Consider the following 14855-nt stretch of genomic DNA (forward strand, 5'->3'; position numbering starts at 1 on the left):
CAAAAGACTAGCAGCCACCCACATGTCCATTAATGAAACATGGAAATAACTTGGACTTCCCCAGTGGCTCAGTGGTAAAGAATTCGCTTGCCAGTGTGAGAGCCGCAGGAGATGCAGGAGACATGGGTTCGATCCCTGGGTCAGGAAGAGTCCCTGGAGTAGGAGATGGCAACCCACTCCAGTATTCTGTGGGATGTCTGTCCTAAAGGAGGCACAGCAGACATAAAGAAGGATATAAGGGACCTCCCTGATGGCGCAGTGGATAAGACTCCACCTGCAATGCAGGGGACACGGGTTTGATCCCCCTGGTCTGGGAAGATTCCACATGCTGAGGAGCAACGAAGCCCATGCACCACAACTTCTGAGCTGATGTGCTGCAACTACTGAAGCCTACAAGCTTTAGGGCCTGTGAGCCACAACTAATGAGCCCCTGTCCTACAACTACTGAAGCCTGTGCTCTGCAATGAGAAGCCCGTGTACTGAAACAAAGGGTAGCCCTTGCTCACTGCAACTAGAGAAAGCCCACACACAGCAATGAAGACCTAGTGCAACCCCAAATAAAAATAAATTAAAAAGGATATGAGACTTGCTCTTGTGCCTCTGAAATGATCTCTGAATGACACTGGGTTGGTAAAAAAAAAAAAAAAAAGCAAGGTATAGAAAGAGAATATTAGAAAAGCATATAAAAATTATGTATGTATATATGAGACATATAATATGAAAAAGGTGCAGAAATGAGCCGATATTTTATTGAGCACCAGACACTGTTCTAAGATCTTTACAGATATTGCTTAATTCTCCAACAAGTCCATGAGGTAGGTGCTGTTATACCATGTCACAGATTGGCAAACAGCACAGGAAGGTGAAATGAGTGGCCCAAAACCACAGACTTGGGAATGACAGAGTTCAGATTTATACCCAGGGACTTTGCCTCCAGAGTCTGTGATTGTAATTACCTCACCATATAGTACCACTTCGGCAGAGTGAAAGAAGAAAAATTAATGACACACATATACACACAGGTATATTGCTGGTACATGCCTAGGAGACCTGAGAAAATCTGTCATCACAGCCCACATACAGGAGAAAGACTTATTTCTATTGAACATTCTTCTACTTTTTCCATTTTTAAGTGTGCACTTTTTTTTTTTTAAGTATCTGAAATGAGCAGGGCCTGGTTTCTTTTGGAGGAAGGAATTTGAAAGGAGAAGTGGTGGGGAGCAGAAGCCAGATCACACAGGCACCTTCTTCCCTCGAGCAACTGCCCCTCACCCAACTGCTGACTTTAGCAGCAGGGTCAACAAATGTGCTGAGGAGCCAGGAAGGGTGAGAGACTAAGAAAGAACTAGACAGTGGATATTTCTGAGCCTCCATGTGACAAGGTGACCAAAAAAACAAAAATCCTCATCTAAATCCCAGTCTTGCACTTCCTGTGTGATCTTGGATAAGTTATTTAACCTCTCTGGGCCTCCTGTCCTCATCTGCAATATGGAGAATGTAACTAACTCACAGAGTTGCTGAGAGCATAAGATAAATTCTGGTGTATCAAGAGCTTGGAAGAGTGCCTGGCAGGTAGTAAATCCTATATAAGTGTTCTCTCTCGTGTTATTAAAATGATTTTGTGTGACTCATTTGACAATGTTGACTTTTCCCTTTTTAAAAGTCTCTCATCTCTCACCAATATTTCCCACTCTCCTAGTTTTCCTACTCCTCTCTCAAACTTCCTTTCTGTCTGTTTTGTAAGTTCTTCTCTTTGGTTGAGGGGTCATTTGCTCATCATATGGGACTACGATAATTAGAAAAAGAAGTCCCCCCTGAAAAAAAAGAAAAAGAAGTCCCCTTTGGGTATATTCAGCCTTGAACTTCAGCCCCAATTTGTTACCACCCTGCCCGCTAGGTAACCCTTATGCAGGTCCCAACCTGCATAATTATATACATCATCATCCTGGCTGACTAGTTCATTGACAGCTCCCATTCTCCCAACTTTCTGCCTTTCTAATAGAAGCCCAGTTTTGTTCAAGTATTTACCAGCCTGCAAACTAAAACCTCAGCCCCAGCCTCAGTCCCTGGTGGCAGGGGGAGTCCTGAGGAATTCAAGCTAATCATAGCGATGCCATGATCACTGGCCGATGACTGATTCAGAAGCCAATTTTGGTCAATGATATGGAAGAGGAAGTCTGCTGGGAGACACTGGGAAAAGGTTTCCTTCTTTCCAAAGAGGCACCATGGGAAGACACACCCCTTTCCCTCTTCTTGCACTAAAAATTAACATGCCTGGACCTGTGGCAGCCACTTTGTGGCCATGAGGACAGCCCATGTGGGGGCCAAGCCTTCAGCTGAGGGTAACAGAGCAGAGAGAGAGGGAACCAGGGGCCACAAGACCCTCTTGGAGTTGTGAACTGTATCAAACCCAGAGGTCTCTCTAACTCGGGTGATATACAGTATACAATCATCTCACTGTTTCAGTCAGTGCCAGTCAGGATTGTGTTACTTGCAACCCAAATCTTTCCTTACTGATATTTTATATATATATATATATATACACACACACACACATATATATACACACACACACACATATACATATGTATATACATATATATATGTATATATATATGTGTGTGTGTATATACACACACCCTATGGCTGATTTCTCAAGGTCGGTCTTCTCTCTTTATTCCCACCCAGGGCAGTCAATACCCACCTTCATAGTCTTCGTTTCCTCATCTGTCTGCAGCCTCAACCACCCCCTAAGTCGTTGCTCCAAGGGTCCTGTGACTTCCTGCTGCCTTCTCCTGCGTGTCCCTTTAGCCCTTCACAGCCACCATATTCCAAACAAGCCTCAACATCTCCCTACAAATTTGTTTTCTCACAGGTCCCCCACCTCGGGGGCAGCTGAGCATGGTTGGACCTTTTCCTGGCCTTGTCCCTCCCAAGTCTGTAAGGCTTATGGCCCGTCCACCTGGCCTTCTGAGCATCCCTTGACTTGCCCCCTCCTCCCCTTCCCTCAGCCTCACCCAGTCCCATTGTCTCCTGCTTCATTCCTGCCCCAGCCTCCCCTGGGCACCCAGCCTCAGTCTCCCCCCCACTCCATATAAGTACCACGCGCTAACCGACTGCGCCACTGGAGCTTCCTCCCCCCCACCCCATAAACACACAGCAGCAAAAGCCCAAACCTAACCATGGCCCTCTCCTGCTCAAATCCCTTCCATGGCTCTCTAGTGCCCTCAAGAAAGAAGCCAAGTTCCCAAGATGGTCATTTAAGGACACTTACAATATGCCCACATCCAATGATAATACTGCATTATCTTCCTCATGTGTAAAGTACCCAGAACAGGGCCTAGCCAAAGAAATCATCCCAGAATAACATGGCAGGCACTGTGAAACCATCTTTTGAACTATTATTATTGCCATTTTACTGATGAGGAAACCGAGGAAATAGGGGCAAAATGACCACCCAAAGACACAGGCAGGACACTGCTGAGTTGGGATTTGAGCCCAGGCAGGCTGGCTCCGGCTGGAGAAGGGCATGGCAACCCACTCCAATATCCTTGCCTGGAGAATCCCACAGACAGAAGAGCCTGGCAGGCTACAGTCCATGGGGTCACAAAGAGTCAGACACGACTGAGTGACTAACACACATACAGGCTGGTTCCAGAGCCCAGGGAACGTAATGTAATTAGTTCTTGGTAAACAGGAACAGCTGTTATGATAGTGTCTCACTAAAAGCAATACCTTCCATACTGGGCTAGGATCCCGTCTCAGCTTCCTGGAAGACTCTATTATGCAGGCTGACCCCAGGCATATCCAAATATGTCTAGCTCCCTGGACACACTGGAGGAAAATGAGTCAGGTACACCTTCTTCCCCAGACTGACTACTCTTCAGATTTCAGGTCTGAGTGCAGTTGCCCCTTCCTCCAGGAAGCCCTCCCTGACCTCCCCGGCTGGATTGGGTACATTCCCTGTGCTTCCTCTACCCCAGCCCTGACCACTCTGCCCACCTTCCCCCGCCCCCACTAATGAAGTCCTGCCTGTTATGAACTGTCACTGTACGGGAGACAGGACAGCGAGCCCCATGAGAGCAGGGCCCAGAGCATCTGGAACACTGTGGTGGCCCCAGCGCTGCCTGGCACGGATTGGCACAGAGGAGGGAGTTTTGAATGATGGAATATATTCTTTCTACTTGACCCAAGAGGTGAATCAAGGCTCAGAGGGGGCCAGTCACTGGCCCGAGGTGAAGTGATCAATCTAGCACCTGAAATGAGGTCTGAGCCCAGAGCCTGGGAGAATCGGCAGATGATGAGTGGCTACTCAAGTGAGAGAGGCAGATGGCGCGAGGAAAAGCCTGAGAAATACAGAGACGGTGAGAAAGTCAGGGAAGCACAGAGTGTGCGGGGAGGTGATAGGAGGGGTGGAAGAAAGAAGGCAGTGCTGCTTCCTGGATCCGGGCAGTGCTCAGGCCGGTCAGACAAGGGCAGACAGTGGAGGCAGGGCCTCAGGAACACCAGCGTGTGCTTGTAGACAGGCTAGTCCATCGGTTCCAGTCCCGAGGGCCCCTCAGCCGCAGGCCTGGTCTGCAGCTGCCCCGACACTTGCCCCAGCTACCTGGGGATGGAGGCGTAGTCCACGTGCGAGCCGGCGGTGAGCTGCTGGTGTGGCTCGGGCTCGGGGCTCAGGATGTCCGCCCGGTCATCTTCCTCCTCGAAGCTGGCGGGGCACGGGGTGGGCAGCAGGATGAGCTCTGTGAGGCCGTGGAGGTCAGACACACGGCGGAAAGTCTGCACCAAGAGCACCATGGCGACCAGGCCCAGGAAGAGGTAGACTGCAGAGATGGCAGAGAGGCGATGAGTGGACCCAGACCACCCAGGTCATGGCCATGGGGCTACGGGATACCCCAGGATGGGGCTGCGACTCTGAATGCCCCATCCCTCCGGGACGGGGCCAGGGCCCCCTCACACCAGCCCTCAGTCCCCAGGCAGCCACCCTACTCACCTGTGACTAACAACTTGTAGACGGCCCGGTAGGGCTGGCCGGGGGCCTCTCCCGGCACATAATCTCCCAGGCCGATGGTGGACAGAGAGATGAAGCAGAAGTAGAAGGCGTCCAGGAAGCTCCAGGCCTCCTCAAGGTGGGCAAAGACGGCGGCTGGCACCAGGAAGCAGAGGGTCACCATGACCCCCAGCAGGATGGCCAGGTGCCAGCGGGCTGCCTTCCGGGGGGCGCAGCCCCAGCGCTGGCTCACCCAAGACAGGGGCGCGTGGGTGAGCAGCAGCGACAGACGCTGGGCCGAGGCGGTCAGCAGCAGCATGGTGGCTGGGACGCCCAGGAGCGCAAAGGCGATGGAGAAGGCCTTGCCCCCGTCGGTCAGAGGCGTCGTGTACCCGTAGCCTGCGGGAGTCAGGGGGAAATCCTTCGGCCCACTCAGCATCCACTCTGGGGTCTGTGATTGCCCTAAACTGAGGACTAATTTCAGCCTGAAAGCCACCCCTCCCAGACTGTCTTATCTCTGGCGATAGCACCTCCACCCTCCCCATGGCTCAGGCTGAGAGCCTGGTGTCATCCTTGACTCCCTTCTCAACTCACATCCACTCTGTTGTCTCAACCTTTGCACAGAGCCCAAACCCACCAGCTTTCCCCCTCACTCCACAACAAGGCTTCATCCTGGTCCTGTCTACCAGCAGCCTCCTCCCTGGTCTCCCTTCTCCCCGCCATGCAGCCAGAGGGACCCTGTGAACACGGGAGTCAGGTCATGTCCCTCCCCTGCTCAGGGCCCTCCTGTGGCTCCATCTCAGGTCAAAGCACTTTGTCTGGTGGCCCACGGGACACCACACAATCCAACAGGGCAGCACGCGCCCTGCAGGGGATGCAGGTTCTACCAGGGGCTCGGGAAGATCCCACATGCTGCAAGGCAACTAAGCCTGTGCACGCCTACGGGAGCCCACATGCCCCAGAGCCCATGTTCCCCAATGAGAAGCCCACTCGCAACTAGAGAGTAGCCCCCACTCTCCCCAACTAAAGGAAACCCACGTGAGGCAACGAAGACCCAGGGCAGCCAGAAATAAATAAATTTTTAAATGGGTGTGACAAGCCCCACTGTGCTCTTGGAGGGTCAGTGTGGGTGTGAGTTCTGCAAACAGAAATATGACTAAGGGGAATTCAGGTGTTGGTGAAACTGGCTCACTTTGGCAATGTGTAATTTCCCAAATGAATCAAACCAAAGGGTCAGAGATATGACTGGGGTGGTAAGGGGCCTGATTTATGTTGACAGTAAAATGTCTTGCCCAGAATACTACAGATCCAGCCTTGTGGTTCATAAGAAAGTGTGAAAACATTGCCCATATGAGCAGGCTTTCCCCCGAGTCTGTCTTCCATGCAAAAGGATCCCCTGGTTCTGACTTTTTTAAAAAACAACAACAAAAAAGTATTTATTTATTTGACTGAGCCAGGTCTTCTTAGCTGAAGCATGGGGGATCTAATTCCCTGACCAGGAATCGAACCTCGGCCCCCTGCATTGACAGCGTGGAGTCTTAGCCACTGGACCACAGGGAAGTCTCCCCCTGGCCTTTATATAGTCAAAGGAATTGAAAGCAGGAGCTCAAGAGATACGTACACAGCCATGTTCATAGCAGCATTCTTCACAATAGTCAGAAGGTGGAAACAGCCCTTGTGTCCACCGATGGGTGAATGAATCAACAAAATGTAAATACAAACAATGCAATATTATTCAGCCTTTTGAAGGAAGGAAATTCTGACACATGCTACAACATGGGTGAATCTTGAGGATATTATGCTAAGTGAAATAAGCCAGTTGCCAAAAGACAAAGCCTCTGCAATTCCATTTATATGTGGCACTTAGTGCAGTCAAAATCATCGAGACAGGGGACTTCCCTGGCGATCCACTGTCTAAAACTCAGTGTGCTCCCAATCCAGGGGACCTGGATTTGATCCCCGGTAAGGGAACTAGATCCCACATGTCACAACTAAAGATTCTGCAGGCAGCAATGAAGACTGAAGATCACGTGTGCCACAATTACGATCTGGTTACAGCCAAATAAGTGAATTAATTTTTAAAAACAATAAACATTAAAAAAATCACAGACACAGAAAGTAGAACAATGGTTGCCAGGAGTCGAGGAGAGGGGTAAGTGGGGAGTTAGTATATACAAGGGTATAGATTCAGTTTTGCAAGATCCAAGGAGTTCTGGCGACTTCCCTGGGGGTCCAGTGGTTAAGAATCCACCTTCCAATGCAGGGGATGTGGGTTCGACCCCTGGTCCCGCTGAGGAACTAAGATCCCACATACCTCGGGGCAACTAAGTCTGTGTATCACAACTAAAGAGAAGCCCCGACACCGCAACAAAGACCTGATGCGGCCTAAATACATAAATAAATATTAAAAAAATAAAAGTAAAAAGAGTTCTGGAAATGGGTGCTGGCAATGGTTACACAGCAATATGAATATACCTAATACCACTGAACTGTACACTCAAAAATGGTTAAGATAGTAAATCTGATGTGTACTTTGCCCCAGTTTAAAAAAAAAAAAAAACTAGGGAAAAATAAAGGATCCTCTAGATCTTGCTGGACACGTGGCTAACAGGAAAAGATGTTCCCTCTTCCAGTGCAGCTAGGTGTGGTCTGGAATAATTTATGGCCAAGGAGATACAGACAAAAGAAGCAAGCAACTTCAGGAAGTGTCCTTAAAGATAGGGAGATGCCTATCTCCCTTCTTTACTCCCTCCTCCTGCTGACTAGATCACAGATAGGAAGGCTGGAGCTGAGCAGCCATCTGGGACCATGAGATGAGCTTGGGAATAGAAACCGCGCCTGGCCTGAGAGTTATATTGGAACCTGAGAGTCTCTGACCATGCAGCACCCTTCTGGTCTTGGACTGACTCACTTGAATATGAGCAAGAAATAAATTCCCATTATATTTAAGCAACTATTATTTGAGGTTTATCACTTATGGCTCCAAGCTTCATTAATAAAAGGATTTTGATGGAGAAACTCCAGCAACCTGGCTGAAAGGACAGGTTTGCAAATGACATGAAATTTCTTATAAACAGAAAAAATCAGAGTTAGAATAGAGTGGGGAGGGGGCCTTCCCTGGTGGTCCAGGGGCTAAGACTCTGGACTCCAAATGCAGAGGGCTGGGGTTCGATGCTTCGTCAGGGAACTAGATTCCACATGTCACAACTAGGAGTTCTCATGCTGCAAAGAAGATCGAAGGTCCCTTGTGCCCCAGCTTTGACCCAGGGCAGCCAAAAATTTAAACAAATACTTTTGAAAAACTAGTGAACATTTTAAAAAGAAAGAAAGAGGAATAGAATGTGGGCTATGAGCCTCAACTTGCTACTTCCAAGAGTTGAGTCCAAAACAGTGCTTTGGTATTTGGTCCCTGAGTGATACTGGCCAAGTGACTTCTCTCTGAGCCTCAGTTTCCTCAGAGTACTTGAAATGGCCTCATAAATGATCCCTTCCTTGAGTACAGGTTGGGACAGGGCACCTAGCACAGGCATGAAGAGAGTCAGAAAGACTGTGATGCTCGCTCCCTCTCCGCATTCCCAGTTCCAAGCAGGCCGACTCCTCCAGCCCTGACCTCAATCGCAGCAAGGCTGCCTGGACTAGCTCCAGGCCTCAGATCTTCCTCAGACTAGGGCCTGCAACAAGCCCAGGAACGCTGTGGGAGAGGCCTCTCTGAATGTTGTCGGGTCTTCCATTTCTCCAGATATATTCAGGGCTCCCGGCTTCACCAACAGCACTAATGATAAATGAGGCTCTGTCAATCTCGGTTATTATCACTGGCATGTCTCATGGACACAGCCTTCCTGCTTGACCAAGCTTGAGTCAGGCCCCTCTGAGTTCTCTTCATGACCAAGCCCGGTTTTAGCAGGAATCCTAAGTTAAGAATCTGCCTGCAATTCGGGAGATGTAGGTTCAGTTCCTGGGTCAGGAAAATCCCCTGGAGAAGGGAATGGCTACCCACTGCAGTATTTGTGCCTGGAGAATTCCATGGACAGAGGAGCCTGACGGGCTACAGTCCGTGGGATCGCCAAGAGTTAGATGCAATAATGCCACTAGCACTAAGTTTATTTAGGGAGAATCCCCCACACTTGACATCTGATCAAATTTCTCATTATCCACCACTTGTACTGAAGCTCTTGGCAGTCTTTAACAAGAATCCTATTAAGCCAGTTTAGCAAGAATCCCCCTACCGTCCATGTCCCCTCTTAGTACTTTTCCATCCACTGCTGCAGCTGCTGCTAAGTCACTTCAGTCGTGTCCAACTCTGTGCGACCCCATCCCTGGGATTCTCCAGGCAAGGATACTGGAGTGGGTTGCCATTTCCTTCTCCGATGCATAAAAGTGAAAAGTGAAAGTGAAGTTGCTCAGTCATGTCCGAGTCTTCGAGACCCCATGGACTGCAGCCTACCAGGCTCCTCCGTCCGTGGAATTTTCCAGGCAAGAGTACTGGAGTGGGGTGCCATTGCCTTCTCCATTTCCATCCACTAGTCCCCTCCTGCTCTCAGCTCTAAATCTCCAGCTATCTTTGCTGTACTCTGAATTGAGGTCAATCTCTCTCCCCTATTGCAATAACTTACCATTTTTTAAGGACTGTCAGAAATGTTTTTACAATATACATGTATCACCCTTCATCATTCATGGAAGCTGAAGAAGTAGTGTGGTGCATTGGTTAGGAGCATAGGGCTCTGGGGAATTCCTTAGTGGTCCACTGATTAAGACTCCATCTTCCAATGCAGGGGACGTGGGTTCAATCCCTGGTTGGGGAACTAAGATCCCACATGCCACAGGGCAACAAACCTCATGTGCCCCAACTACTGAGCCTGTGTGCTCTAGAGCCTGTGCTTCACAACTAGAGAAGCTCCAGTGCCACAACAAGAGAAGCCTGCATGCTGCAACTAGAGAAAGACCACATGCCACAACAAAGACCCAGTGCATCCAAAATTTTAAAAAAATATTTTTTTTTTAATTAAAAAAAAGAGCATGGAACTCTGAGGCCTGACAGCCTCGGCTCAAATCTGCACTCTACACTTCCTAGCTGTGTGGGCTTGGACAAGTTGGTCAACCTCTCTGGGCCTCAGATTCTATTGCTAAGAAATAGGACCACAAACAGCACCTGGCTCACAAGCCTTATTGTGATGAGTGAGTTAAAGTCTGTATGTGGTGTGGTTAAGTCTTCTACCAGGTCTTACTGTGAAGTAGGGAGTGTGATTATCCCCATTTTACAGATGACGGAGGACACAGAGGACTAGAGATCAGCAGTGTGTGAACAGAAATCTGAACCTGTGCCTGCCTTGAGTTTGGCTTCTTCACCTGTCCTGCCTGGGATGACTTCTCAGAAGGCAGGATCTGGGAGGAGACAGAGGGAGAGAGAAGCCCCGAAGCAGGTTGGGCAGGCCCAGCCAGCAAGTGGGCAGCGTTTGTGAGATCCAGCCCGGCTGCTGTGGCCTGGTTTGCTGGTCCACTTGACAGTGACAAAGGCTGTCACAGTGACAAACGGCAAAGGCTATTGTCAGCAGGGATAGGGAGTTAGGAGTCTGGGCTAGCCAAGCCCCAGACCACTCCCCTAATCCAAATCCTAGCATGCTCAATTGCTTAGCCATGTCCAACTCTTTACGACCCCATGGACAGTTGTTGCCCACCAGGCACCTCTGTCCATGGAATTTTCTAGGCAAGAATACTGGAGTGGGCTGCTATTTCCTTCTCCAGGGGAATCTTCCCAACCCTGGGATCGAACCTGCATCTCCTCAGTCTCCTGGATTGGTAAGCAGATGCTTTACCACTTGAGTCTCCTGGGAAGCCAAATCCTAGCAAAGAGGCAAAGAGGAAGTTTGGGGGCTGGGGAGGGGTTGTGGGAGGACCAGAAGAGCCTGACAAACAAAGGGATTTTCCAGGTCTGCAGAGCGTTGAGGTGAGGGGTTTCCCAGGTAGGGCTGAGGGGTGGGGTGTGTGTTGGTCCTACTTGAGGCTGTAGAGGTCCAGAGAAGGGGATCTGTGGGGTCCAGTTAGTAATCTGAAATCAGAGACCAGTGTCCTGGTTTGAAACAGATCCTGGTTTGGGGCTGGGGTCCTGGGTCCAGAGGAAGAAGGGGGACAGGCACCAGTGGGATTACAAATGGGATTAGGAGGGGGGGTTCTCAGGTAGAGGGGGCTTCTGAGCCCAAGGATGCCTGAGGCAACATGATGGGGGGAGACAATGCTAAGGGGATGATGGGAGGGGGTGTGCGTCTCATGTCCTGGCTGAGAGTGTCCAGGGTGGAAGCAGTAATGGTCTTGAGTGAATAGTGGGGAGGGTTCTGGGGTACAAAGTGCCTGGAGCATCCTTGATGGAGGGAGAGTCCAAACCAGGCTGGGACAGAGTTGGGGCAAAAGGTCCCAGCTGTGGGTCTAGAAGAGACTGAAGGGGTCTCAGGTCCCAAGGAGGTTCCCTTTCTTGGGAAATTCAGGGTGGACAGGGGGAGTCTAGGAGCAGGGGTAGCAGGTTCGGAGAGTAGAGTCCCTGGGCTGGTACCCTGGCTGGGGGGGGTGGGGGGGGTGGATTCTTGTGTCAAGGATAGCATGTGTGACCAGCGTTGGGATCCCAGGTATTCTGGGGCTCTTACAAGGAGTATCAGGGGCCAGAGATTGGTGACAGTCTCAGCTAGGGTTGTCATGTTCAAAGAGGCCCCTATAGAATTCCTTGGTTGTCCAGTGGTTAGGACTCTGAGCTTTCACTGCAGAGGGCACAGGTTAAATCCCACATGCCGGTTGGAGAGGTCAAAATAAATAAACAGAGGACCCCATCAGAGTCCCTGGTCTGAAAAACACTAGGGGGTTTTGCTGGAGCTGTTTTGGAACTGGAGGGGTGGGAGTCCTGGGTGGGGACCTTCCAGTTAGAAAGTCAGCAGTTCTTCCTGGAAGGCGATCAAGTTCTCTCCCATACTTCCACAGCTGAGGGCTGCAGAATTGGAAGTCCCAGGTTTAGAGGGAACGGGGGTGTCCCTATTGGAAGGAAAGCCCTACATTGAGGGCTCCCCCAATACAAAGGAGATGCCAAGAAGGAGTGGGATATGTGAAGAGGGGTCCTGTGTCTAGAGTCAGGGCTACCTGCAGGGAAGTATGACAATGGTCAGGAGGAGGGCAGGGGCCCTTGCTGGGGAGTGGTCTAGGTCCAGAGGGGTGGAAGTCTGAGATGCGGGCCCTGGGTCTTTGCTGAGGGATCTCTGCTGGCAGTAAGGTCTTTAGTGATGGTGCCTGGAGAGGGTCTGGAGATTCAGGGTCCTCACTAGGGCACCAGGGTCGGGAGGACATTGGGGTAAGGCTTCCGAAGGACACATCCCAGAAGGATGTATTTGCAGTCAGGAGATGGTGTTGGAGGGGATGGAGGTCTGAGCCAGAGAGAAGGGCGCAGGTCCTGGGTGGCTAATGGGAAGAGGGTCTCCGGCAGCGGGCACTGAGTTCTCAAAGGAGGTCTCTGAGGATTGTTCTAGGCCTAGACGGGGCTAGACGCAGGTCTCCAAGGCAGAGGAAGGGAGCCCTAGATGCTTGCCAGAAGGTACTTTGAAAATGGCCCTGGACCCCAAGCGAACTGCGGGACTTCCTACTGGGAGGAAAGGTCTGGATAGGGACTCCTCAAGGTGGAGGATCCCACAAGTGTGGGTCCCAGGTTCTCATTGAGGGGTTTTGAGGGGATCCTGGGCTCAGAGTTAATTGAGAATGATCTGCTGGGATCGGGATATTTCGTAGCGGCTCTGGGGTCCCTAGGGAGGCGAGGGGGAGCAGGGGGCCCCGGGTTCTCGTGGGCCGGGGGCTCGGGGCGGCGCTCACGTACCCACGGTGGTGACCAGCGTGCTGGCGAAGAAGAGAGCCGAGGCGAAGTCCCAGGCGGGGTCCGAGGCGTTGGCAGACCCGGAGGCATTAGCGAGCGCGGCGCGCCCCAGCCGTCCGGCCGCCAACACCCGCTCCACGAAGGCGTCCAGGGCGGGGGCGGCCACACACGGGCTGCGCCGCAGCAGCTGCTGGCGGAGCATCCGCAGCTCGGCTCGGAGGCGGGCTTCGTGCGGCCCCTCCAGCCGGGCCACCAGCAGCGCGCCCAGCACCAGGTACGCGATGTATGCTGCCAGGGCACCCGCCAGGAGCGCGCCCCGCCGCATGGCTCAGCCGGCCAGCCCCCCGCCGCCCCGTTGACGTGGCCCCCGCCTCCCGATCGTCCGGCGCCCAGCTTCAGTTCCGGGAGTGCTCGACGCGCGGCCACCAGCTACCCAAAGAGGAAGAAGAGAAAAAGGGGAGGGGCGGGGGTGGAGGAAACTGAGGCACGCCCCACCGCCAGGTGTGGGCACCGAGGGGGAGGAGCCCAGCGCTCTTGACCTAGGAGACCGGCAGGGTGCTTCCTCCCCCGAGCGGGCGGCTCCCTCTGCCAGAAAGAATCCGAACTCTTTTACGCCCGCGGACCGAGGAGTCGCTGCCCGACTGCGCCGCACCCGAGCTCTTGGCTGAGGGGCCAGAGGGACAAACTGAAATCCAGCCCTCAATCCATTCGTCAAGTCGTGCGTTCTGGAGCGGGAATGCATCCACCTGGAGGGGACGCCACAAAAGGGGACTCCACAGGGCCAGGTGTCACCTGTGCCCTCACAGACTGGGGATCCTTAGCTATTCACTAAATCTTTGCTCAGCGCCCACTTTGTGCCCGGCCCTTTGCTGGCTGATGCCAGGGAAACAGCAGCGACCAAGGCTGTCCTGGGTCCTACCCTCAGGGGGCTCCCAGCACTTCAACAGACTGACAGACCAGAGGGTCAGGGGCTGTGACGAGGGAAGCAGAGTGACAGGGGCTGGGAGGACGATGCCTACAGGACTGTGGAGCCAGGACTCATAACTGAGAGACCAGAACTGTTCAAGTTCCCCAGAAAAGACAATGTCTCACAGGAGGAAAGGGAAAGCCACAGTGACAGGGTCACTTACTGACATCCTTCCGGAATACTATCACTCCTCAGAAGTCATTTCTACCATTATCTTTGCCTGAGATAACTGGAGGAACTGAGGGACAGAAAAGGGGAGGCTGAGGGGGTGAAAGAGGAGGAGACAGAGTTAGACAGGGAGAGACAGAGGGCAGACACAGGAGAGACTAAGGTAACTTAATTTTCAGGGCTTCTCACTAGCAGGTGTGCGCTCAGTTGCCGAGGGTCATAGTGTTTTTGGCAAACCAGGGAAACCAGGTTTCAACACAGGAGCATTTTTATGAATTTTGGGAGAAACGTCTAAAGCTATTGTTAAAGAGAAAACCAGAGACCCCAAATGTGTCACTTGTGCTAAAGCCCATGATACCAACACATCATTGAAAGTCGCTCAGTCATGTCCAACTCTTTGCAACCCCATGAACTATACAGTCGGTGGAATTCTTCAAGCCAGAATACTGGAGTGGGTAGCCTTTTCCTTCTCCAGGGGATCTTCCCAACCCAGGGATCGAACCCAGGTCTCCTGCATTGCAGGTGGATTCTTTACCAGCTGAGCCACCAAGGAAGCCCCATGATACCAAACCTAGATTTTAATATCTGACCTAGTTGCAATTTTGTCCTTCCGCAGGAAGGTAATCTTAATCCGCCCGTTTGGAATTTCCTGGTCAGCACCAGTGAGGTAATCTGTCATGTGGGACCTCTCCATTTCTACACTCCCCACTCCCACCCCCAACTCCCACCTACAAAGGTAAAAGTATTCTACAAGATAGATTCTTACCTTCCCCCCAAAAGAAGGTGACCTGGCCTGAAATAATTCTTTCTTTTCTTTTGTTAATAACTTCCTTGCCTCCTTTCACATAAAAAGCTCCGTTTTGTACAACTCCTACAAACTCCCTCCTATT

General features: G+C 51.5%; 1 protein-coding gene across 1 annotated transcript; it reads right to left on the reverse strand.

The window, feature by feature from the left end:
- Window positions 1-727: 727 nt before the first annotated feature.
- KCNK6 (potassium two pore domain channel subfamily K member 6) lies at window positions 728-13260 on the reverse strand. The gene is made up of 3 exons (XM_043436476.1): window positions 12834-13260; window positions 4994-5389; window positions 728-4823 (listed from the first exon to the last, which is right to left on the reverse strand). The coding sequence occupies exons 1-3, from the start codon at window positions 13153-13155 to the stop codon at window positions 4603-4605; spliced, it is 939 nt and encodes a 312-aa protein (XP_043292411.1). The 5' UTR covers window positions 13156-13260; the 3' UTR covers window positions 728-4602.
- Window positions 13261-14855: the final 1595 nt, after the last annotated feature.

This window comes from Cervus canadensis, chromosome 18 (genome assembly GCF_019320065.1).
Source record: "Cervus canadensis isolate Bull #8, Minnesota chromosome 18, ASM1932006v1, whole genome shotgun sequence".
NCBI lineage: Eukaryota > Metazoa > Chordata > Mammalia > Artiodactyla > Cervidae > Cervus > Cervus canadensis.

Coding starts and splice junctions, on each gene's coding strand:
- KCNK6 (XM_043436476.1), bottom strand. CDS start 13,155: ATGCGGCGGGGCGCGCTCCTGGCGGGTGCCCTGGCAGCATACATCGCG. Junction 5,390..12,833: donor CACGCTGGTCACCACCGTGG/GTACGTGAGCGC, acceptor TGACTCCCGCAG/GCTACGGGTACACGACGCCT. Junction 4,824..4,993: donor CTACAAGTTGTTAGTCACAG/GTGAGTAGGGTG, acceptor CCATCTCTGCAG/TCTACCTCTTCCTGGGCCTG.